The 26578-nt window shown below is 43.6% G+C and overlaps 1 protein-coding gene across 2 annotated transcripts in view; it reads left to right on the top strand.

The window, feature by feature from the left end:
- Positions 1-3979: 3979 nt before the first annotated feature.
- Positions 3980-26578, top strand: part of rnf43 (ring finger protein 43) — an 85368-nt gene continuing 62769 nt past the window's right edge. For both annotated transcript variants that reach the window (XM_086226126.1, XM_086226125.1), the window contains exon 1: positions 3980-5504. In XM_086226126.1, the coding sequence (XP_086082252.1) occupies positions 5283-5504 (222 nt within the window). In that variant the 5' untranslated portion in view covers positions 3980-5282. The remainder of the gene's footprint in view (positions 5505-26578) is intronic.

Below are 26578 nucleotides of genomic sequence, written 5' to 3'. Positions count from 1 at the left end.
AATGTAAAGGAAAAGTGGCACATTGGAACTTAATATTATGATTGACAGAAATGTCTGGGATGATCTGTGTGTAAGTGTCGTAAAGGTATTGAGAGGGAATTGTGAAGAGGATTTGATTAGAAAATGAACTTCAGGTACTTTCACACACAACATGTCCTTTCTTCCGGCGTTAATTGTGGGAAAACAGACGATCACAACTCCATCTTTTAGTAATTTAAGGGTTTTGGAAAAACATTCAAAAAGAAATCAGAAAAAAAAGACATCACCTTAGACCCTCTATTGCTTCATACCCAAACATTTTAGGGTTACTTGTTTTGATTACGACGGCACGGTGGTGCAGTGGTCAGCACTGTCGCCTCACAGCAAGAAGGTTCCAGGTTCCAGTCCCGGCTCCATCACAGGATCTTTCTGTGTGAGTCTCCATGTTCTCCCTGTTCCTGTGTGGGTTCTCTCTGGTACTCCAGCTTCCTCCCACAGTCCAAAGACATCCAGAGGGGACGAGGCTGATTGATACTCTAAATTGACTGTAGGTGTGACTGTGAGTGTGAATGGTTGTCTGTCTCTATGTGTTGGCCCTGCGATGGACTGGTGACCCGTCCAGGGTGAAGGCTCCTGGGATAGCCACCAGCCCCCCCGCGACCCTTAACAGGATAAGAGGTAGAAAATGGATGGATGATTTTATTTCTGATTTTATTGCAGTTATATGATACTGTCCTTTTAACCATTATTTGTGAGGTGACCTTGAGTGCCCTTAAAGGTGCCTTGAATAAAACCAATTATTATTAGTTTATTATCTGTACGGGGGAGTGATCCCACTGCTCTATGTGTATGTGACTTCTCTACGTGATTCAGCTCAAGATGTTGCACAAGTGACACTCGTGTTTTCAAACTGATTGACTGATTTGTGCAGGAACGTTGGGTAACAAGAGTGTTTCTCCTAGAGTACTGCAGCATTTAAAGAAACCTGTCTGCGCCCGTCACTGTTGGAGGCTGTAAGATATCAACGGTCCCCCTCTCTGTCTTCACCTGTGGTGCGACTACGAGTCGAAGCCCCCCTGCTGTATATGATAAAGGTGAGAGAATATAATAGAATAATAATAGGATAAGTGGGCTCATTTGGTACAGGACACACTATTGGCTTTCTTTCATTTCAATGATTGACAGGTGTCATTTCACACCCCATGATTTACTCACATTTGGACTAATTTCGTTCATCCCAAGGCTGCTGTCCGGTTGCTTGTTGTCTACTTTCCATCCATGTTGACATCACCGTTTCTGAAAGTAGCCATTGTAACTCTGATGACATCAGCGGGGTGAGACGGGTGCTTCAGGACACTCAGGCGGGGGAAATTGTTTCCCAGCTGCAGGATGGGGCAGAACTCACCAGACTTCAATGGCAGGGTGATTTAACATGTCTGCATCCCAGAAAACTGTTGATGTGGGCTTCTTTTCGCATGAGGAAGGTCCAAGTGTTCGGTCTGGGTAAAGGACTCATGTTTTAGCCGTAGTTCATTCATCTAGCCGACATTTGCCTGCAACGTCAGTTATTTGGCTGTTATTTGTTTTTTTTAGGGCGTCTTTGATATAAAGTATTGCTAAATGGTCAAGATCCAAAGAGCCACTGATGGCGGTCGCTACGGTGGGAGCTGTATTTCAAGTCTATGGGGAGCATTTTTTCTGACAGTGTAGCTCCATGACAGTGTTCTGTTCCACCGAGGTGCCAATCATTGAGTGGAAAGCTATCAAAGAGAGTGAGTGTGAGAGGGGGAGAGAAAGCAAGAGAAGTGTGTGTGTGTGTGTGTGTGTGTGTGTGTGTGTGTGTGTGTGTGTGTGTGTGTGTGTGTGTGTGTGAGAGAGAGAGAGAGGGGGGGGGAGATTTAGATCAGACTTTGTATATTTATGGAGAACAATCAAAGCACAGTGTTTGTGTAATTGCTGCATGTGAATGGGAAGTAGTTTGTGCTACTGTGCAACAATTTAAGCAGCTGATGTTTGCGCAGGAAGCAGGTTGGAGACAGTCGTCAATGGCGGTGGGGGCCTCATAGCCCAGGGACCCCTGATACTTTAATGCAGACATGAGTACTTGTACTAGAGTAGAAGGTCTCAATACTTCTCTCCTTACTAAACTGCTACTCTTTAACAAACTAATGGTGATTTCATTTACGTTTATTTTGAAGATTGTTTCCTGTCCAGCGTGTCTGATAGAGAACCGTGACTCAGCTCTGCCCTCTGGTGGCCACATGAGCTCCACACTGAAAACTATCCTGGGGATTTATAATAAGCACAGAGGCAATGTAGTTCTCAGTTACTCCCTTTCAGTTCATAAAATAGGAATATAAAACAATTAAAATCAAAATTTACAGACTGCAAAATAAAAAAAGGACCTTTATCTAAATACATTGGCTTTGTCTCTGTCCTTACAGCATCACATCTGGAGTCTATCCTGCTTCCAGGACTGACGCGGGTCCTGAGTAGGGTGCTCACAACTAGACTAGCTGACAGGTTTTCTGGGGCCCAGACATCAGATGGGCCCCCGCCGCCCCGACCGGACCTCTCCCTTCCTCTCCTCTCTTTGTAAAAGACAAGTGACATGCAAGCATTCACCAGCATGACTGTCCCTCCGTTGCGGGCCTGCGGGGTTGCCGCTCCGGGGCTGCGGGCCCCTCCCGCTCCATTGTGACGCTCTCCGTCTCTCCCTTGTCTCTCTCTGTCCCTCAGTTGCGGAAGAGCGGTCCCCCCCCCCCCCCCCCCCCCCGTTTCCCCCTCTCCTGACTGCGTATGGACCTCTCGCGTCTCGGTCTCATCTTCTCTGTCGGAATTACCCAACTGTTTCTACGCCGGTTTTAAGCTTTTTTTTTTTTGGGGGGGGGGGGGGGTTGAACTTTAAAGCAACTTTCACCTTCAAATTTTGATCGGTGTTGCAGTATGTGTGTGTGTGTGTGTGTGGGGGGGGGGGGGGTTCGTGACCACAATTTCAAGGACAAGTAGGAAGAAAACAAATGGAAAGCTTTTATGCAACTCAAATATTTCTTACTTTTTCCACAAATAGGCATACACACACACCTTGGGCCCAGGACGACAGACCCGTATGTCCCCCCCTAATGGCGGGCGTGCTCACAACATTTGGAGTCTCTGGGTCACATGACCTGGAAGCGCTTGATTTTTTCCCTATGAAAACGCTGATTAAAAAAAACCAAACAAACAGAAGAAATGTTCAAAAAAAAAGAGACATGCCTCGTACTTCCAGACAAGTAATGATGTCTGGTATTGATGTTGAGTCTGTGGGTCACATGACCTGGGAGCCAAATATCAAATCTTTTAATTACATATGAAAAATATGACCCAAAAAATAAAAAACAAGGTTTCCTAAGATATTATTCATTTAATTCCATGAAAGCCAAGATATTTAAACTTATCTGTGTTTGTTTTGTGGTATTGCCAAAGGCCCCACTCAAAACATGTCGTTTTTTTAAAATATGCATATTATATTTTTATCATATTTTTACAGAAAAAGTTGTCAACACTTGGACTTAATAAAACTAAGGAAATGCACTCGTGGGATGTGTTTTTCATTCTGGGTTTATTTCTAGCGATGCGCTACCATTGTCTGCGAGGGCATTTTGAATTTCCATCGATAGAGGGAGCCACACTCTTGTTTTCATTGCGCCTGCTCCGCCCTCCATGCTGCATTTAGGGTTCGGATCATGGGTGGTATTAGTTGAGATCCGTTTCTCACTGGTATTACTCTGAGTGGAAACATGAGACTTACGACTTCAAGATTTCATTTCGAACTGAAACGAATAAATCACACATAAAAGATTTTGAAACTAAAATGGATTCACACTGCTGGCTCTCTCAGCTGGCTCAAACACATTAAGAACCTTCTCCTCGTCGTTCTCGTTTGCTCTCTCGGTATCATCCCAATCTCCAGAGGTCCGCGAAGGCAGCAGGGCAGTGAGCAGGTAGCGGCTGTCAATGAGATCCCAGGGGAGCGAGAGCGACGGTCCGGGAGGTAGACACTCGTGGGACGGTGTCCGAACGGTTCACGGTGTCTCTCAGATGGATCAACTTAACTAGGAGGTCACGTGGAGTTTGGACCACACTTACTCCGTACTTTTTTTTTTCAACGTTTCCAGCCTGAAAGCCGCTGATGATTTTGACCAACGATTCATTTCCCCTCGGTGTTCTCAGGAGGATCGTATCCAGTTTCTCATAGAAGAGCGGAGACCTCGAGGAAAGTTTTTTTTTTTCGGTGCGTGTGTGTGTGTGCGTGTGTGTCGGTCTGTCTGTGTTTGTTTGTGTGTATGTGTGTGTGCGCGCGCGCGCAACGACACGTTTTAAATAAGGGGAAACTACTGAGAGTTGATGGAAGCGTTACACGAGGCGCTTCGGCTGAGTTACTTTGTTGTAAACGAAGATTTTTTTTTCTTTTAGTTTAAAGCTCAATAAATGAACTGCACTCGTCCAGGGTTCATAGGTGAAGGTATTACTCAACCTCCCCGGTTCTCTGCGCGGTGTGAGAGAACTGAGAACTGTCCGGCGGCAACCTGTACGCAGCCTTTGAAGTTCAACTCTTCAGTGTGTGTGTGTGTGTGTGTGTGTGCGCGCGCGCGCGAGTGTGCCCGAGCGTGTGTTTATCCAAAGAATGTGGCGCCCTCGGGACGTGCTATCTTTTGACGCAGTTTGTCAACTCGTGTTTGCGAGCAAAAATGGGAATGTAAGGTGCACTGACTGCTAATATTAGCTCTCTTAGAAGTCCAGCTCCTCCGGTGCCAGGTCCTGCCCCGCTGCCAGAGGATACAACACTTCAACAAACACGTCACGAAGGAGGACATATGTTGTGTATCTCATGATGACCCGGCTCCCCCAAATCTCTGCACACTTCAGGCTCTAATACACACACTAGCACACACACACACACACACACACACGTACACAAACACACTCGGCGTGTCTCCGTGGTCGCCGACCTCCACATTAATGGCATTTCTGAACTCGGGATATTGGATTTTTCCGCGGTGAAGCTTCGGTGAGGACAGATGCATGACTAACGTACAGAGTTTGAATATTAACTCTGAATGGAAGGATTAGGACATTCACGCTTGAGTGACGATGGCAGTCCCCCAGCTTTAAAAGTTTGGACTGTTTCGCTGTTGTAGGAGACAGAAGCAAGTGGGACGTGTAAACACACGCAAGTGTTCTCTCTCCTCTGTTTATCTGCGGTGCTTGCCTGCTTTGAAGTCCACCATGTGCGGCCGGGCACCGCCGCTCCAGCCAAGGCCATGACCGTCCCCCGGTGGCGCCTGGCCGGGCTCTGGCCGTGGCTGCTCATGGCGGCCCTGCAGGTGGTGCTGGGCCAGCCGGGCCTGGAGTCCGAGCGAACGGCCCTGCGAGCGGTCATCAAGGTGACCCTGTTGAAGCACGACCTGACGGGGAATCCTATCACCCTGGAGGGGGTGTTCGTGGGAGGAAGTGCCGGCTCCGCAGAGGGGAAACTAATGCAGGTAAGGTGTATTAATACACAGAGGAGACGTTCTTATTTCCTGACACCTGTTGTTAAGCTGTTTCACGGGGCTTTAATTGAAACTATTTTTTTTAAAACTTTTTGTTTCTCATAAAAGTTCTCTTATTAAATCCTCCTTATTAGTTTCGAATGAACAAGTGGCCTGATAACCATAGTAGTCACACTATGGCGTCTTCTATCGTTACTGCTGGACTAAATACTGTCTGATGATGTGGAGCTGCACTTGTTGCTGTGCTCCATCTGAACACCGGAGACCATGAGGCCTCTCAGCATGCTAGGCTCCCCTCATTATGTGATGACACACATTCTATGAACAGTGATGACATGGGGTTAGTTTAGCTCTGTTTGTACTTAAAAAAAACACAGGCCTGCTTAAGGTTGCCAACATTTTTTATGTCAGGTGATGTTTTTGTTTTGCAGGAATGCAAAAATGCTCTTCTGTCATTTTAAGTTGGATCCTTAGGAATTTTTCTTTTTAAACCTGAGGAAAAAAGTATGTTCTCCCCCTGCAAATTTGAAATATGTGGTCTATTCAGAGTACATATTTAGTATTCAGGAGTGGATTAAGGTTCCTGGGCCATAAGCTTTGCTGTTTCAATGTATTTGCTGTCTCCAGAGAAACGGGACGACAGACATGAGGTACTGTAGGATCCTGTCTCTCCTCACTCACCAGGTGTGAGAAGTTTTGTCAGTGGCGAGTCAGATTCTGCCGCTTGCCACGATTGTCAAGGATTGACATGGTTTCTTCCTGGAGAACAGCCCAGTTTTAGGCTTACTGATTTAACTTTAACGAGTCTGTGTGGGACGGTGACAGCGTGTAATGGATGTGAATCAAAGTCGCGATCAAAGACGCCTCCAGCTTTTTGTGGGATTTCCAGCTTTGTTTATTATTTTCCCCACAAAACTTCACACAGTTTTTGCAAAGATCTGTGGGATGAAACTGAATTCTGCACTCCAGCAATGCACACCACTACTACAACTACTACTACTACTACTACTACTACTACTACTACTACATTTCACTACACATTTTTCTCCTCTGCTGCCTGAAATCTGTATCATCACTCCTCTGTTTCCTATAAAATGCCATTTACTTGTCTGTCTATATACATCTATATCTATCTATCTCTATCTCTCTATATCTAAATCTCTTTCTATATCTATCTATCTATCTATATCTATATACATATAGATATAGATATATCCTTTCAGGTTGTTCCCACAGTGCACAGAGGTGGTGATGCACTGCAGGATGCTCTTTGTAGCTGCTCAGGCCTGTTCCAACAGGTCCCTAAGGCCCGTGCAGGCTGCTTTACGGTCCCGCTTTTTGTTCTCGCCTTCCACTGGATGTGAGAGGGTGGGATGAAGGCTTGAAATGAGGCTGAGTTCTACAGACAGGTTCCCTGTCTTTGTTCACGGTCAAAATCTTAGCTCATACGCTCTTCTTTGAGAAACCAAATCATAGACACTTTCTTTGTTTGAAGCAATTCTCAGAAGCTAACACAGAGGTTCAATTAATCAGTAGATAAGATGACAATTCATCACTTGTGCATTGGCTCCAAGTTTATAATCACCCCTCACCCCTCTAGTCACCAGATGTCTTGTTGATTTGTTATAATTGTCTCCTTTTTTTTTGGCATCACAAATTTAAGTCGGAATGTTATTTATTTCTTTTTAACATGATCAGAATCTGTGATAAACTTTATTTAGGTTAGAAGTTCCCACTTTGCCTCTGTGTATTCAAGTCACAAGATTTCGGTTTGGTACACAGCTTCCTCTGATGTGGGAAATGCTGGACCTCCCTGGAAGTCTCCCTGTCCTCTGAATGGACACGTTCATTGGAAGACTGGTAAACACTATCTGCACAAATACAAAGTGCTGAGGAATTTTGACTCTACTTCTCCTGGAAGTGAAGTTTCTCCCAAAGCTACTCAAGATTCAGCAACCCTAGATTCGCTTGCTTGAACATACAGCTTGAGAAAGAAGACTTGGATTCTCCTTCATGATGCCTTTGAAAGTCAGTTAACAGACATTTTTTCACAGCCGTTCATAGTCAGCTGGGCGGGGGTTTTCTGAATTCAGGAGTAGGGTCGTCAAAAATATCGATTTATCGATTAAATATCGATTTTAAAAATGGTACAAAATGACTTTTCCATAGTATCGTTACTCTACCTGCCTCCTTGGTTTACACATGCGCCGCCGCCGCCAACACACACACACACACACACACACACACACACATACACACAAACAGACAGAGCTCTGCTCTGGGGAGCGAGCCATTGTGCAGCAGCCCCTCCCCTCCTGCCTTGTAGAGACAGAGACACTCGCTCACACAAACAGTGCCGGCTGTATTTTTGTTGTAGTGTCGTCGCTCTATGTGTGTAAGCTGCCATGAGATGGCATGTGCAGGACCTTCGCAACCAGTTTTAATAAATCAACAAAACAGTAGAAGTGCTGTTTGGAGGTTCTTTGGATTTGAGTCGGATGAACAAGGAAAGCCAAAGGACGGCAGCAAGCCGATATGCAAGAGATGCAACAGAACTGTGCCGACAGAAGGAGCGAACACGGCGAATGTAGCAAAGCACCTCCAAGGCAGACACCTGTTGAAGGAACTCAAATAGGTTGATAAGAGTGTAACCAGAAGTAGGCGTCGCCCAGAGTTATCACATCTATCGGTGTTTACTTTAACGCGTTGTCTTGTTAGCGAGCGCCAGCTAAAGCTAATCGATGGTAGGCTCCATATATTAAAACTTATTTGCATACTGTTAATGTGTGAAGAATAACTTGAAAAAGTTCTCTACCTCAAGAATAAAGTTCTTTACTTTTCTTTAAATAAAAACATTTTTGCACAAATTTCGGAGTGGTTGCGTAGTGTCGAAAATCGAATCGAATATCAATATGTTTTGAAATATGGTATCGAAGTGTGAAATGCAGTACCGTGACAACACTGTACTGGAGACACCAAAAAGTCATGTAGGAGGGGAAAAAACATTTTTCTGAGTCAACGAAAGGCAAATTACACTTTAACTGTAATGAAAGTGCAGCAGGCAATCAACTGAACACCAGTTTACGCTGCAGGTTCAGATTCTTTCATCTCCCGGTCTGTCTGCCTCCCAGTCTATGCCTGAGTCTTCGACTGTCCGAAGCTGCCGCTATCTCCTCGTTTTCCCGGTTGGCCTTCAGCTCAGCCGTTTGGGAGCGAGGGATGGGAGGGTGGAGGGGGCGCTGAGGGAGGACATCAAAGTCTATCCATTTCTGAACGTGAGCTGGGATGATTAAAAACTGAGACTGTTTACACTGCACTTCCCATATGAGCCCTGGCCTCCCCCTCCCTCTAGATTTCCTGTCCCTACTTCCTATCTCCCTGGACGAGATAACAGCCGGCCCGCAGCTCTTCATGGCCGCTCACTGCTTCTCATTGTTGTGAGTTGCTGCTAATCCGCTTCAGCATGTTCAACCAAAGTGTAATCAATAGGTAGACGGCTGCAGCTTTGTCTTGCTGCAGAATCAGCTTTATTGGTGATCTGAGTCTCCTCAGGAAAAATCGAGGGTTGAAAAGTCTGCCTCAGTTTTGATTGATTTGGACCATGTGGTACCTGTGACTTGAACTGGTCCACAACAAGCGCTTTGGTTTTGCTGATGAGGAGATTAAGAATGAAGACGAGCTGATCCACCACAATGGATCAAATTTCTCATGTTGGTATCTTTTAATAGATGCTTTAAACGTTCACTTGATATATTCTGGTCTTTGGATAGTCATACACTGCCACTTAAGTGATAGTTCCAGCGACGTTATCTTAGATAGAGAAAAATTCTGTTGTTAAACTTGATAACACTTGACATCTGCAATCAATCCTTGCACTTGGATTCTCTCTGAGTCATAAAATCTCTTACGATTTACTTGCTAACACATCTGCAACAAGATTCCAGGTAATAAACCCAAAACATGTGGCAAAAACAGATCCTCTGTCCCTGTCTTCATATAGAGTTGCAGAAGTTGAGTGTAAAACTTCGCATCCACTGTGATTGTGTCTGGAATGCTGACGCTCTGCCGTGTCCACTGGTATGGACACCATATGAGTCCTTGACATAAACCGCAGGAGAATCTCTGTCCCCACTGTCCCATCTGCCCCGGGCAACACTGCCTGCTTTATAATGTATGAATGAAATTGCTATAAGCCCTCAATTTCCTCTCGCTTTGCCACAGCGCCTGTTGAAGTGAATACTGTCTTCTTTATTGCTAAGGACTGAAGGACTTTCAGGCACAAAGTGAGCATATAACAAAAGGATTGTGCAGTGGGATGATTGACATTCCTTTATTGGGCCAATAAGGCTCACTCAAATGTATTTCCTTATGGTCACAAGCCGGCTCCATTGGTTTGGTTCTTTTCCTTGTTGCCTTGATGCAATCTTGAGGACAACATTACAGAATTACAGTAATATGTTGCTGTTAGAAGGGACATTACTAGGGTTTCTCTGATAGTATCATTTATCAATAGGACTGAGAATTCATCCAAATTGTATTGTAATTGCATTATAGTAGAAAAATGTCAAAATCACACCACCTACAGTATTTGACAGAGGCCAAATGTGTCTCATAATATGATTCTAAATAAATAAAATGGTATTCTACAGACCAGAGAAAGTTTGTTTGGTTCAGGTTGATTAGCACCTCAGTCAGCCATTATACCAAATAACAGATATGGCCCAAACAAATTACATGTAATAAAAAAAAAAAAGAAAGAAGAAAAGGCGACAAAAATATAATGAAAAGAAATTAATGGTTAATTTTTAAAATCGTTAGGAAAGAGGACAGAAGACTTGGGAGAACATGAGTACCATCTCCGATCATGGAGAGGCCACATCACGTAAGCTACCATGGCCATAAACCGGCAGGCAATTTAAACCAGTCAATCTAATATACAATTTAAAAAAAATGAACGCTGTACTTTATATTATATAACATAATATTAATACACATAAGTGAGGAGGCCTGTGACTGAGATGGAGCTGTCAGATAGACTCCTCACCCTCATAAATGAAGCTGACATTAGAGACCACGTATCCTCAGGCTCTACAGCGAAATGGTGGCAACATTAATACAAACCATAGCTGATGTCCATGAAGCGTCAGGGATATTACAGCTGACTAGTGCATAAGTTGATAAATAACACATATAAGTGTATTTATTTGCACATATGTCCAGAACAGAACTCTGGGGGAAGCCAAATGCCATACCTCCATGTCCAATTTGGTGTGAGTAACAGAAAAGAAGTGAAACAAATTAACTTTACAGGGAAAATAATTTTGTGTTTTTAATGAAAGTAACTTTATTTTGGGAGTAAGTTGCCCAGCTTTGCACGAAGGGATCTGGTGATGCTGCGAGGCCGTAGCGGAGGAAGGTGAGGCTGGTGCTGTCCTGTCCACCCTCCTCCACAAGAGATGGCTGTTGAGATGTTTCTTAGGGCACCGCACGAAGGCAGGTAGGGGAAACATGGCAAATCTCTTAATGCTGCCGGTATTTTTAAGCCATTAGACCAGGTCTGGAATTCTTGAATGTGTCTGTCAGGTCCGCGTTATACAACACATTCTTTTCTCGTTTTCATAACTGTCCTCATGCAAACACTCAGGGAAGGTCTCTGTTGCTCCAGTTTATATTCACCTATCTCTCACTCCTTCACACATTTGTGTAAACTTTCATTTTTTTCTAGCATATTCATCATTTGAGCGCGTACACTCACACACACACACACACACACACACACACGCATGCATACATGCAGTATGGTAAAGGCATTAATACAGGACGTTTCCCAAATCAGCCCAAAGACAGGGTGAGTTTGAGAGGACGGAAAAGAAAAGAGGGAAGATGAGAGACATCAGAGCCCAATTGCCCTCATACGCCAGTCTGTTTGTGCTTTCACATTCAGGCTCAGTGACAAACTGGTGGAAAACTTGAAGTGGTACACTTATGTGCGCACAAATAAACACAGGCTGGAATTAAATGAGCAGTTTGGCCCCAAGCAGTTTTATTGTCTGTCCCTCTGACAAACCACCGGGGGCACCGAAGGAGTAATAAAATTAAATTTACGCAGCTCTTTCAAGTTGTGCCGTCCTGTTGCCACACATGCATTACAGCAGAGGTGAGTCAACGCTGAAGTACTACTCCGGGGTTAATGGAATTCAATTAAGCTGTTGGGATTTCCTTGGAATTTTTGTCATCCCGATGAGATGGCTATCTCGCTTGCCCTTTCTGAATGTGTCCTGATAGTTCAGGTCAGATGAAGCACCTGTCTCTTTCCAGCTGAAACCAATCCACTGGGACTACAGAGGAAAGCCTGCTGATCCATAGCGGGTGTGGAGGTCAAGCTATCCCTTCCCTGGGGATCAAGACCACATTTATGGAGATTTACAGAGAAGCGCGTTGCGGCAGATGACAATAACACCATTTGGCAGTAGAATGAGGGAGTTGACTGGATCCTCCAGGTGAGATGTGAGGATCTCTGGTGTGACTTCACCATATCCTGCTCAGTGCTCACGATTACTGAAGAGTATGAATGAAAAGTGTTGATAACCATTCACTCTTGGACTTAAATTGAATTCCAGCTCATTCAGAATGTCAGGCTACTGGGTATTTTACTTAGCTGCTTGGGCCATAGAGTGAGAGGACAGTAAAACGTGTTCATATTTGGATTTTTGGTGGAGCGGACTCATGAGTGTAACGTTGATGTTACTTCCTGGAAACAGTAAAAGGCACTATTTCTTCATTTCAGCGCGTAGTTGTCTTCAGGTCGGGACTCATAAAATGGGAAATGTTTGGAAAAGATCAGACCATGTGGAGTCCAGTGACGACCGTTTCCTCCTCTGTGGTGAAGCAATAAGTGGGTGGATCTGGTCGACCCCTTGACATTTCCTGTTGCCACCAGGTGGTGCTATGATTAATCTTCTGCAAAATGCAATGGATTCTTCCTCAGCTCATTTTACACCCTTACACCAGATTTGGTGGAAATTTGGCCCCATAGTTTTAGCTTAACCCTGCTGACAAACAAACAAATGCTACTGAACCCATGACCTCATTGGTTGAATTAAAACTAAGTCCAGGCATGCTGCTGCCATCAGCAGTCAGCTACACTCTTCTGTTTTGGGATGGATTTGTGTTTGACTGGGTAGTTTCAAGTGTAACCACACTTCACATTTGGCCACCATTACCCTGACCTTAAACTGGTTTGCAGGGTGACTTCACGTTATCCCTACTTTACTCCCAGATGTACCCTCAGGTACCGATATTCAACATGATACATCGCGATTCCTTTCTTTAACCTACTGAATCAGCAATTCAGTCAGCAGAAAGCAATGAGTTTGGTACCAAAACCTATGATTGATTGAATAAGACAATTATAATGGTCTCATTCTTGCAGCTATGCCTTGCCTGCCTGCATGAGCTTACAACATTCCACAGACTCCTATAAGCCAGATCCAGATTGCCAGTGATATAAAGCACATCAGCCTCCTCTGTTTGTTGTTTTGGCTTTAATGTGAATTGTTTTCCGTCACTTGGGACCTCATCTGTGCTGGCTCACCAGAACACATCCAAAGGACTTTGTAGATAACTTCATCGTGAAGTCTCAAACTAAAAACTTCTGCTCCATCTGTGATGACAAAAGCAGCCTTTTCTGCTCGCGTCAACATCAAAGACTGGCATGCTTCTCTGCAGTTTTTCATTTCTGAGCTCGTCTCCTGCTCCTCTTTCCTCCACAGTGCAGCTACGGCTTCCTCTTCCTCACCTCCTCTCCTTTAACCAGCCCTCTCTTGTTTCTTGACAGCTCTTTAAAATGGTTGTAATTTATTGCGTGTGCTTTCGTTGCAAGGACAAAAATGGCTACATGTACTCAAAAGGCAGGAAGCGCTTAGTGTGCTGAGAGGTTGGAGGAAAAGAGTCATCACCATACCACAGATAAATGCTCTCTGACAAACGCCCTCCCTCTCCCCGACTCCCTGTGGCTCCTTCACTCACTCCCAGAGGTTGTTTTTTTTGTTGTTGTTGTTTTTTTTTTCTTCTTTTGATTGGCTTTGTGCTTGCCGCTTTGGCTAAAAAGGTCTGCAGCTCCTCTTTGGCAAGCTAAAAACTATTTGCATTCCTTGTTTATAACCAACAAATGATCATCTGAGCTGCAGAATGATACTGTTGAAAAAACAAGCCCAGAGCAGTCGTCTGAGTGGAAGCAAATTCTGATCTTTTCTGCTTGAACGCTTGGCTCAGTGATCCAAGAGGAAGAGCTTTCACCTGTGAGACGGTCTGAGTCTTTATGTATGTGTGCACAAGCACGAGTGTGTCTCTCTGGTTGTGTGTGTATGCATGCACACACAGGAGGCAGGGCTCCCATACTGAGATCATTTACCAAACTCTATTAAGCGGGATCAAAGTGACTCAGATCTTTCGGCGCTGCATGACTACAAAAGCCATATTGTAACTCCAGAGCCGGGGAGATAACGCTGCTGACAAGAAATTCTTTATGTCTCCAAAAGTCACATGGTCCCATCCAAACAACAAACAGCACGCCTGTTATGTCTTCATCCCAGAACGGCTGCAGTGTTAGCGGTTAATAGTTCTCATACGTCCTTGTTAATAATCCCAGTCATTTGTGACAAAAAAGAAAGCACTGAGTCACTGACACAAAGTTTGACGACTTTCTTCTTTCATCGCCACACTGATCCAGGTTGGACCAGATGTGTCCTCAGTTATCTTGTAGTTCACAAGTTAAACCAGTACAAGTTGGCAAAAATTTCTGTAGATTTAAATGTTTTCCTCTCCGAGCAGTAACTTTACATTTGCATTTGCAATTTAATAATGTTGAATTATTGTGCACATTATTGCAATATGATTAACAAATACAATCACAAGTATAATCAGAAAAGCACCGCGTCTCACCGGTCTCATGCAGGTACAGAGTAATCATGCTCGTCGAAGTTCAAGTGTGACAGTTGACATGACACTGCAGCAGTGGTGCTATTTCCTTAAGATCAATTTGGTGCATCTTTGACTTAAGTCAAGGTGGAAACATGACTGGTATTATGTGGTTTTACTGAAGTAAGTCCTTACTCAGAGCAGGACTCTTAAAATTGAATGATGTAAGATTGCAAGCTGATAAGAGTCATACATTGTCATCGATTGTGTTTATGTGGTGGAAAACTTTAAGTTAAGACAGCTTAATGATTCCCCTTAAGTTTGGAGAATTTATTTAAGATTGTGGGAACTTATTAACTTTTTACCCTACGTCACGTTTTCTGTTGCTTTATTCCTTTTTCTTGACGGAAGCAATAAACCATAACTTTAAAAAAAAAAAAAAGTTATTGGAGCTTAAAAGCACATCAAAGATTTTTTTTTTTATCCCGTGAAGAATCAAGCCTTCTTACATGTAGTGCATTACAGTGTTCTGTACAGTAAATTGTTGTGAAAGAAGGCTGTGTTTCAGCCAGCCTGGTCGCTGCGACTAATGACTGCTGCTTGAGCGAGAGGTGAACTTTTGTTGTGTGTGAACATGACTGATCATCACACATCCAGTCACATGCCTGCCAGCATGATAGATGACCGGGCTCTCGGTTGGACTCAGCGTTAGAATGAGAGGTGAGAGTGGTAGCGTTTGTGCCGGACTAGTGTGTTTAACTCGTGTGTTCGTCTGCGTGCACCTGCAGGGAGACGTTTCCTCTTCTCCTTCACTGACTGACTGACTGAAAATGCACAGGCCTGCAGAGAACCACTCACATGTGACTTACTGAGAGAATTTCAGCTGCTGTCACATGGCCTTGGGTGCTAGAGGCTCATATGCATGCACTCACAGATAAATTTGCATGGCCGTTTCCACAATTTTTCCCCTACTCTGTGTTTAGTCCCAGGCCACAACATGCTAGTATGTCTCCTCAGGGATAAGGGAGGCGCTAAATAATGAGGTCCAGTCTTTTGTGAGGAGCCACCCATATGGGTTAAAATCCAAATTATAGCGTTATCTAATTTGTTTGGAGGGTCTTGTGTAACTATCACAGATCTGGAGTCTGTGCGCCAATGTGTCTAATAGTTGAGAGGTGCATCATTGACCCCCTCTAGAGAAAGAATTTCAACAATCCCCTTTTTGGATCTCTTTTTACTTCCATCAAAGTGGTTCATTTTTTTTCACAAGTGTTTGTCGGTCTGTTTTTCTGTCTGTTAACAGGATTACACAAAAACTACTGGGCCAATTTTGACCAAACATGGATGAGTGCAGCTCCTCTCAAGGAAGAGCCCATTGTATTTTGGCACAGATATTTTAAACAAAGCAAAAAACTAACATTAAAAACAGTTTTTTTTTTCATATTGGAGGTTTGCACTCTTCTAGTTTAAATATGAATTTATACTGTTGGGTTTCTGGAAGGCAAGTGTCACAAAAGATATGTCTGAAAAAACAGAATCCTCATCAACAAAATTTAAATTTATTTAAAACTGTTTGCTGTAATGTTCCAGAAAAGAAAAGAGAAATCCAAATGAATTCACCTCTGCTAGCTGATGAGAGTCATGATCAGTTGGCATTGTTTTTATGTTTCCTGTGCTATTCTACAAAATGTTAGGCTGCAAATCCAAGTGCTGGCACACACTCAACCTGCTGTAACACAAGAGAGATGAACTGAATCCTCCCCACCATCCCTCTTTCTCATTCTCCTTCTTCCACTGAGGGGTTAGGCGCCAGTCACCTTCCAGATTGATAATGATTGACAGCTCGTGTTCAGGACTGTGGCGTTGCAGGCTCCTCATAATCAGGTTTTCAAAGGCCACTGGAGAACTCTATACCGTCCTCAGCTGCGTATTAGTCTTTACCCAGGTGGAAGAACTGATTCAGCGCAACCATGCAGTGACCTTGTTTCATGCTCCAAAAACAACTAAAACCAAACTAGACTGTGGCTGGCGTACTGTCCAAAAGGCATCAGGAGAGCACTGTGTATCTAGGAGACCCATTCCAATTGGCCATGACCTCCTGACTGGCTGCTCCTAATTAGAAGCAGTCCCTCACAGTGCCTCCCTCTCTTGTCCAAAGTAAATACCTTGGCACCCAACTGAAATGCTGACAGACTGCTGTTTAGGGTGCTCTGAGAGGAGCAGGAGAGTCATTGACTCCCTTCGTGGTTTAACCCTCTGGAGTGTGGTGCTACAAAGACGAGGGGCCCAAAGCCGACAGCTAACAACTGAAACCCAACTGCTGGCTCAGAATATGCATCACTATCTTTAACTTTTTTTCATGTCAGCATACTGTGTTGGTTTTTCTCTTTCAATGGCCTTGACCACAGACTGGGACTGTTGTGGAGTATCATCTACATCTGGGTTACATAACCTGTGTATTTACTCCCAACATTAGGCTTCCTGCAGACTGGCCACTCAAAAAAACAGATCCTCCAGCGGTTGACTGAAATCAGGTGGGCAGATCAAAAGGCAGGCTCTATTTGAAAGAACAGGGCCATGATATCTCATCAGGGCCGTTCACTGATAACCTCCACTGTGGGAGCCGCTCCAAAGCAGTAAAAGAGCAGTATGTGACGGCTAACAAGGCATGTATTTAGGACTGCATGGAGTCATGTTGGCTTCGTTTCTACTCAGAGATGGTCTGCTGGTGATGAGTGCTGCCAAGTCTCATTCTCTCACAGGCTGCTATTTAAACCCCCAGATTGCTCTTTGTTCCGGGCCCTAGGTTAAGGTTAGCACATTATTACCCTGCAGTACCCCTGAAAGGCAGCTCAAAAGACTAAAGCAGAGTTGTTTGCGGTTTGGTGTTTGGTTCACTCACTCTGAGATTAGAGCAGCAGGTTGGCAGAGGACAGGGTAATGACATGTCTACCACTCTCCAGTCCTTGGACTGTCTGGGACTGCAGGGCTTCTTGAAAGCAAGACACACTCACACACCTACACACATAAGTTTAGGGCTTCATCCGCTACCAGGGTAAATTTGACCACAAAGAATCACGAAACAGGATAGCATTGTGGTAAGAGAAACAACATTTATGATCTCTGCCAAACGGAATGGGACATGGTCAGCCACTAACAGTCGATGACAAGCAGATGACACACCATGTCGTACTCATGACAGCCTTTGTAGATGTGTATAACAGCATGGGAGTGAGTGAGTAAATGAGAGGCAGCGTGCAGGGGTCAAAAACACGTTACAGAAATTATCATGGTGACATAAACTATACTGAAATATGTATAATAAGAGTAATAATGGAAACGGGATTGGAGTATTCATTGGCCAACACAGAAGTTCGCGTCACCACAGGTTCCCTTGACCTTGATTTGATTTTGGATCATTGCATAACATAATCTCCATGGCAAACAAAAGTTTCGAAGACTTGCACGTTTAATTCAGCAAGCCAGTCCACATGAACAGTTCTCCCTACCGCCTGCTGCTACAGCCTCCCTTTGATTACATGTTTGATTTGGGCTATTTTTGATTTTTGAAAAACCTTTTCTTGCTTTTGACACTTGTTTCAGTGTATGCATCCAAGATATTGTTTTTAACACTTTACAAACTAGCTTCCTTGCACACACTTCACACACTAATGCTAACATGCCTACAATGAAACCCTGCATGGAACCACATCCACAAACCAGCCAGTCTATCTCTGCAGTGTGTGGCCTGCAAGGCGAAACTGCTGTATTTACTAAACACACGTAGAGCTTTCTCAGAAGTATCTTTTGTGGCTTCTTTGTACTTGAAGACAAAACCACTACAACAAGCCTGTTGCCTGAAACAAAGTACACTGCATATGCATGACTTCAGTGTCACCACAACTGGATTAATGTATCTTTTGTTGTCAGCACGATGTTGTTCATCCTCTGTACTCTCGTCGAGCTTCTAGTTAGCGAAAGACAAATAAAGACAAAGATTTAAAATTCATAAGTGTGATATTGACTTAAGCTAAAGAAGAACACCTTAAAACATCTTAAGATTGTGTAAAAGTAGGAATTGTGTCTTATTTCTGGTATTAAACTGAAAAAAATGGTCAACGTGTTGAAATGTTCAACTTATCTCAGAGTTTAGGAATAATTAATAGCAAAAACAACCAAAACTGTCCCAAAGTCATTTTAGGGCCAATTTCAGTTGATTACTGTGTGCGTCGCACATTCATAAGCCAAATAAAGAACGTTCCTTTTACAAATCTTCCGTTTGACAACATTACAGCATGAGTAAGGTAGGTCCATCTCAGCTAAAATATCTACACTATCGTCTCTTGTTACGTCACACATCCAACAGCAAATCATGTTATTACCGCACAGCCACTACATCATAGACTGTAATTCTATCATTAAAACAACAGAGCCATCCAAAGCTAGGCGGTAACGTGGCTGAGGAGCTCAACTTAGTTTAATCATCGGCAAAATGCCAAAGAGTGACTTCAAACCGAAGTATGTACCAAACTTTTGATACATGCTCGGAATGTTCTCTGTGCAGGATTTAGTGTTCTCTGTGTCTCCGTATACACAACTCTTGCTACAGGGAATGACTGTATGCTAACACTATTGTGATAGATCTCATTCCTAATCTACTACATCACCCCCAAGGCTTGTGTTCAAAGCAGTTAGATGTGATCAATCCTGTTAGGGGACATGTATTTTATGGAGAAAGTCCTGCTGAGTGCTCATTACAACTCTGTCCCTATATCAGTCAACAGCATGTTTATGAAGCTCCAGTCCAAACCAAAGAGTCGGCAGCCTTGCCAAGAATCTCAGTGCTCTGCCAGATGAGAGAGAGAGAGAGAGAGAGAGAGAGAGAGAGAGAGAGAGAGAGAGAGAGGAGTTGGTCTCAATGGGGGGGGGGGGGGGGGGCAGTATGTCTACTGCAGTTCTCTGACCTACCTCCATGCTGCTGACTTCCACTGTTTGCCCACTCTGTTAACTATTACCAAAAGGCTGTATACCTTGGCTGCAGCCCAACACTCTTACACATACTGTGGCCCATTATCAAAGGAGACCTGCTCTACAAGCCCTGGAGTCCTTCCAAAAGGCCACAGCCACAGTTTCTATCCCAGCACTGCGGCACTATCTGAGCACTCCCCGGTGTGTTCTCTCTACATTCTCCCATTCTCCCTCTCTCCTAATCCCCTTGCTTGAACATGCATGTTGCTTAAACTGTCCTTGGCAGGTATCTCACCCACTCACACGTCTTTTTATAATCTCTTTTAAGTTTGTATAAATTTTCCTTGGTGTGGTTACAGTACACAGACAGTGGAAATACCTCATACTGCAAGTTGGCCATTATCGCAGTTATTACAGGTTTTAAGATTTATAAGTAGTTGCTTAGTTTAATTTAAAATACCTGTTGATTTGCATTTATTATGTTACTCTCAGAATTATGAAGTCTTTATTGATTATCATAGTTATTCCATATTTTATTTACCTTTATCTGTAGTCCCAGGAAGAGCTGCAGCTAAAAATGCATTTAATTATAGTCGATTGATTTCATCATGTTGCCAGGGTTGTAGAAAAATTATCAGAGAAAAAGACCAACATTTCAGCTTTATAGACCACAAATACTGCACTCAGGATGTAATAGATTGATAGATTATCTAAAACTGGTTGCTGTTTTTTTTTTTGTGGTGAATTCCCACCTTGGAATGTTTCCTTTTTTTGCTTAAAAAATATTCAAATTGTAAAATGTTCCCCAAAAAAATTTGCAGCCGAGCTAATTTTTGGCAGAATTTTCATCAAAGCTCACAGGAAGAGGTTAGCTGGAGGTTCAGTAATGCCAAGGCAGTTTCAGTGATGGTGACTGAATGCCCCTAATAATATATTTAAGGTCAGTGCTTTATACATGTGCTTGGAGCGGATGTAGCTGCTCATAAACTCTCCATGCCAGTGGTCTGATATCACATTACAAAGGTACCATCTATGAATGGAGCCCTGGGCCCTCCAAATATAAACAGATGAGTCAGTCAACACAAGACCGGCTCGCAATATCAAGCTGTTATCATCATTTTATTATTCTGTGCATTTCAAACCTGTTTTGTTGCCAGTTACTCTGAGATATAATCACATCTTAAGATATTTTTTTGATCATGACTTCATTTTTCATTTACTGGAAGTCACTTTGATGAAAGCTAACCTGATTGCTTGGTTGATTTTTTTAATAAGTGGGTCATGAAGAAGCAGCTGGGAAGACAGAACTGAAAGCCACACAAATACTATTTGACATCAGCGTTCATGGATTTAAAGGCGCCATTTGTAAGCACAGATCAACTGTTAAGTTCACACTCCCAACCAAATGAGAGCAGCATCGTACCAGAAAGACGTACCGAATGGGGAAATGCAAATTCAGCAATAATCACAACAACAATTAACAATCTCAGGGACGTTAAAATAACACAAAAATAGCAACGCAACATCACATAGCCCACATTTGCTTTAACAGTTGTCTTAGATTGCAGCCTCAAAGAAATATTGTAAATTCTGCATGAAATTTCATCTCTACTCACTAAGAGCTGTCTAACCTTACCTAATTACATTTATTGCTTAATCAGTCTTTTTTTCAGATTAGCCAGCTGCATATTTTAAAATGTAAACATCAAGAGCCCTCTTTCACCATATTTATCCATATAACAACAGCATACTGTATGCAGTACAAGAGAATAAACAACGGAATTTATGAGGGCCCAAGGAGGGCAGCGTCCTGCTGCTCTTGACTGCTATCGTAATCCAGTCAAGCATAGTTCACAATTTAATGCATTAAAAAATTTCAATATTCAAGTTAGAACATGGAATGAGTTAATATTCTAAGGATCTACTCTGACTAGTTTTTGTTTTTGTTATATTATTCTATTGTATTTTTCAATAAAGGTGAGGAGAGCTGTCATTGCAATACTGTGTGCGTGCTGTGTGTGTAAGTATCCATTTGTGTGTCCATTTGTGTGTTTTCTATTGTGTATTATATGGCTTATTTGATCAGGTGGCAGCCTCGTCATACGACAGCCAGGTGCTCACCCATATTAGGTTGTCTCTTTCTGTACACATGGCGCTCGTGATGGCATGTAAACGTATACTTTGAAGTGTGAATAGTTTTGTGTGTATATGAAAATTGGAATATGATTCTTTATAATTGATATGTAAACAGAATGGGCTTTGAAGTGTGTGTGTGTGTGTGTGTGTGTGTACTGTATCTGAGAGTGTGATGTCAGATATCCTTAGGCCAGGTGCCACTGTGTTGGTTCAGTAAAGACTGCTAATGTGAGGAGATAATCCTTTCCCCCCTCATACCACTCCGATGCTCACTTCCTCTCCCCAGCAGGAAATGCTGACCTGTTTCACCGTGACAAAGTGGTGGAGACAGTAGCTGCTCCATGGAGCCTTATCTCTGTAGCTTTTAATTAACACTGAGGTGTTTCGTCTCGACCCCATCATCCTTTGCTTTCAACAATAGGGGTACGCGATCGAAATAGCATTTCTCGTCGTCGTCATCTTCCGCTTATCCACCCCACTGTCCGGGTCATGGCACAGCAGCCTCAGCAAGGAAGCCCAGACTGTCCTCTCCCCAGCCACTTCCACCAGCTCTTCTAGGGGATTCCTGAGGCGTTACCAGGCCAGCCAAGAGATATAATCCCTCTAGCGTGTCCTGGGTCTGCCCCGAGGCCTTCTCCCAGTCGGACATCCCTGGAAAACCTCCTCAAGGAGGCGTCCAGTAGGCATCCTCACCAGAATCCGAACCACCTCAACTGACTCCTCTCTACATGGAGGTGCAGCAGCTCTACTCTGAGTCCCTCCCGAATGACTGAGCTTCTCACCCCATCTCTAAGGGAGAGACAGCCACCCTGTGGAGGAAACTCATTTCGGCCGCTTGTGTTCGCAATCTTGTTCTTTTGGTCATTACCCAAAGGTTCATGACCATAGGTGAGGGTTGGAACATAGATTGACCGGTAAATTGAGAGCCTTGCATTTTGGCTAAGCTCCCTCTGCACCACAATAGCCTGGTTTAGCACCCGCATCACTGCGGATGCCGCCCCAATCCGCCTGTCAATCTCCCACTCCATCCAACCCTCACTCGTGAACAAGACCCCGAGATACTTAAACTCCTCCACCTGAGGCAGCCTGGAGTGGGCAGGCCACCCTCTTCGAGGACCGTGGCCTCTGACTTGGAGGTGCTGATTCTCATCCCTGCCACTTCACATTCGGCTGCGAACTGTCCCAGCAAGAGCTGGAGGACGTGGCTTGATGGAGCTAAGAGGACCACATCATCCACAAAAGCAGAGACGACACCTTCCCACCATCAAATGTGACCCCCTCCACCACCCGGCTGTGCCTAGAAATTCTGTCCATAAAAGTTATGAACAGAACCAGTAACAAAGGGCAGCCTTGGTGGACTCCAACCCTCATTGGGAACAAGTCCGACTTACTGCCAGCAAAGCGAACCAGACTCTCACTCTTCTGGTAGAAAGACTGAACGGCCCTTTGTAGGGGGCCATCCACCCCACACCCGGAGTACCCCCCACAGGGTGCTCCTGGGAACATGGTCATAAGCCTTCTCCAGATCCATTTCCATTTCTTTCAGATGTTTTATATAAAGCTCAACTGGAACTGACTTGTTTTTAGCAACATAGAAACCACAGGCACACAACAGCAAAATGAGTCCAGGAGGCCAAACTGAGTTTCTCTGCTTTATTTAGAGGTCACCTTTTCAGTCAATCATGCATCTTCAGTCATTCATCTTTGTACTGATGAAGATCCATGAATGACCGAAATATGGACCACTAAGTGAAGTAGAGAAACCCAAGCATGAGACTATTCATTATGCTTTTGGAGGAAAGTTCTAAATGAAAGGGATTTGCTCCCAGCACCACAGACATTTGAGTGTCCATGTTGTTTTCTCACTTTATCACTGAGGAAAAGCAGCAACTTAGCTAAATGCTAACATTAGATTGCAAAGATGCTAACATTGTAGTATGTCGGCTTTTGAAATAAATAGATTGACATGCATTATAATGCATAATTAAATGGTAAATATGTGACAAAATATACATTTTTTTTGTATTTCAAGATCATTTTGATTGTCAAGGCCATCAATAATGTCCAACAAACAGAGTAATATTAAAATAGGTAATTATGACTGAAACGTGTTGGGCTAGGTTTGCAACTCAAGAGAAAAAAGGCTATGTAAGCACAGGGAGATAGATTGAGACCCAAAATAGTAATGTTTTTAAGGGGAACCTTGGGCAGTAAAGGTCCGGTAGGGCACGTACAGGCTGATAGGACATGGTTAAAAAAAAATTTTGCTCAAATTGTGAAATGCCAAAATTAGATTAGTATGTCATCATGCAGCATTCATGAAATGAATGAAGCAGTTCTTAACAACACATATCATCATCAGCTGGGACTGATGGGTTCGTCATTAGTTTTGCAGGTACGTGGTTATAAGCCAAAAAAACTTGGTCACCAATGTGATTTCAGTTGATCCTCAGGTGGATGTTTTACTGAATGTAATGAGAATTTTTCAGAGAACCACAAATTTCACCGGAGGAACCGGCACTAGAGGAAAAGACGCAGGTAAACAAACTCAGATAAAGCCCGTTGAGCCCTTGGAAGTCAAAATAAATTTTTCTGAAACCAGTTGTGTGGGTGCTGAGAAGTTTCAGCCTGTGAGTAACAGAACCTTTCATTGCAATGCTGTTGGCATAAAATATATAATTGCTCGCCCCTGCACAATGCAGTGTTATTGCCTTATACAGCCTAATTAGACATCGGCGCCCAGGGAGATCTCAAACACCCCCACACACAGACATGATATGCCCTGCTGTGACCCAGCGGTTCCAGTCAGGGAGGAGAGGCCAGTACCCTTCCGAGGGTTTCTTCCCCACGCCTACCATGCCTTTGTTTTCTCGCATAATGATTTCCTTTTGGGTCACCTCTCCAGCCTTTCAGGGCAGTGAAAGTGGATCTGTCTAGGGCCTCTCCATTACATAGCCCATCAGATAGAGCGTTAGATAAGTCCCCCCTGTATAATAAATGTCTCATATTTGATCTTCACAGGTGGGAGCCATCTCACAACACTGTAGCATTGGTGTTTCTCCTGGGACCGCTTGCACAAACTTTCTGTGAGGGGAAATATAAAGTTAAAAGTGTTGTTGCCTTTTGACATACGTGGTGACATACAAACAAAATGTCAACCCCCCCCCCCCCCAAACGTAGCTTGTTTCTTGTGAATTTGAGGGTGAAAGGTTAACAAATCATTGCTTATTCAGCCTGACCAACCTTTCAGGAAGCTTTATGGTGCGAATCGTAAACAAGTTAACCCCCCAACCCAGAGTGCCCTCTCCATACCTCACCCCTCAGTGTACAGGAGAGAGCACTTGACTTGTGGGTTCAAAGTTCAAGACCAGGGCCCAGCAATCATTGACACAGTAAAGCTACACACCGTGGAATGAATGGAAGCAAATGTACCAGGAAATCAAAGGGGCATATGAGAAGGGTTGGCTCCAGAATAGACAAGAGCACATAAATACAGTGGAAAGTAAATAGCAGAGGCGGAGTGTCAGGCTTCCTTGTTAGCAGGTATAGTATTGCAGGGCCGCGGTCTGAATTGGAGACATGGGAGGCAACTCTAGCTGTGAGTTATGTTTCCCTCGCTCCACAGGGCATGCAATACTTCTTCTGTCCTCAGGATTCAAAGCTAAGCTTGTCAATCATTTTTCAGGAGAACATTTTCCTGGGAGATCATTGGCCACTGGGCCTAGGGGTGTATTCCACTGACAGCCCACTATCCCACTTATTGCTTTGGTTAACTCATGAATGCTTTGTGCCCTAGTATGGAGGGAATACTGACCTGCTTTAGCACCATGGCTGCTTTGCTGATTGTGTATCTATTTCGCCTATATAGAGACATATATTTAACACTCCTAAATGATGGACAAAAAGTGAACTCTGTAATGTATTAATTTGCTGTGGCCCTGTGCAGGAAGGTAAACGGGTGCTACAGGCAGTTTAATTCCACAGATGTCAAACACTGCACCAAAATCAGTTGCATAATTTTACATTATTACCGGTCTCACAGCCCTTTGTTTACCGTTCTTGAGATATGGCCTGGAAACTTTGCATTGTTCATTGTTTTACTTTAATTCAAGTGACTTATCTAATGTAAATAGATGAAAGGTTCTTTATATCAGTAAGCGATTTCAAAACCACTGATTTGTTTTTCCAGCAGTGGAAATAGTCAGCTTTGCAAACCTCTTTAAAAAATAAAAATGGCCTCCACCAAGGCCAGTGTAAAAAGGAGTACTTTTCACTCCTTTTTTCTTCGTTAAACAGACCCCCCCCCCTCCCCCAATTAAATTGGTAATCCCTTGGCCCTGCTCCATTCCTTTACCAAATTTTGGAAATTCCTGGAAAGTCTCAATGTTTTTTGTCTAATCATGCTCACTGTATTTCATAGGGGAAGCAGTAAGACAGTTTACATTTTTCTAGCTGTTCTGCAAACAACACTGTTGAACAGTTGTATTAGGAGGTTTTAATCTTTATGAACAGATCATGCATATAAATACAAAATCCTATATGCAAGGGATAAAATGTGGTGAAAGGGAAGCTTCTGTTTTGTTTTGTTTTGTTTTTGTGTGTGTGTGTGTGTGTGTGTGTGTGTGTGTGTGTGTGTGCAAAGATTTGACCAATCACATTGGAGCAGGCCTCAGTTGCATCCATGTAAACTGTCCTTATAGAGTGCAAAAGAGACGGAGCGCATTGGCCAAGCTGCAATGTCAGAAAAAGGGCACAGTCTGACTATTTAGCAGGGCTGTTGTGGTGGTTTTAACTGAGGGTGAACTGGCCACTTTTGTATTTGTCGTCTTTCGATTCCATGTAAATGTCTCACCTGCTCCAATGTAGAAAAATGAGTGGAGGATCGAACAAAGATGTCTTGGACCATATATCTGCTGGCTATACCAGAACTCCGAAATACTGGCCCTTGTTCACAGAGGTTGAGTTGTCAGACATAGCTGATGGGTTCCGAAATTGGGCAGGGGCAAGTGGCACAGTTGTGTTCTCTGAGATTCTTCATGACC

Source organism: Aulostomus chinensis, chromosome 15, assembly GCF_037954235.1.
Source record: "Aulostomus chinensis isolate RoL2024-O1b breed Wild chromosome 15, RoL_Achi_v1.0, whole genome shotgun sequence".
NCBI lineage: Eukaryota > Metazoa > Chordata > Actinopteri > Syngnathiformes > Aulostomidae > Aulostomus > Aulostomus chinensis.
This window is presented reverse-complemented; position numbering and strand designations above follow the sequence as displayed.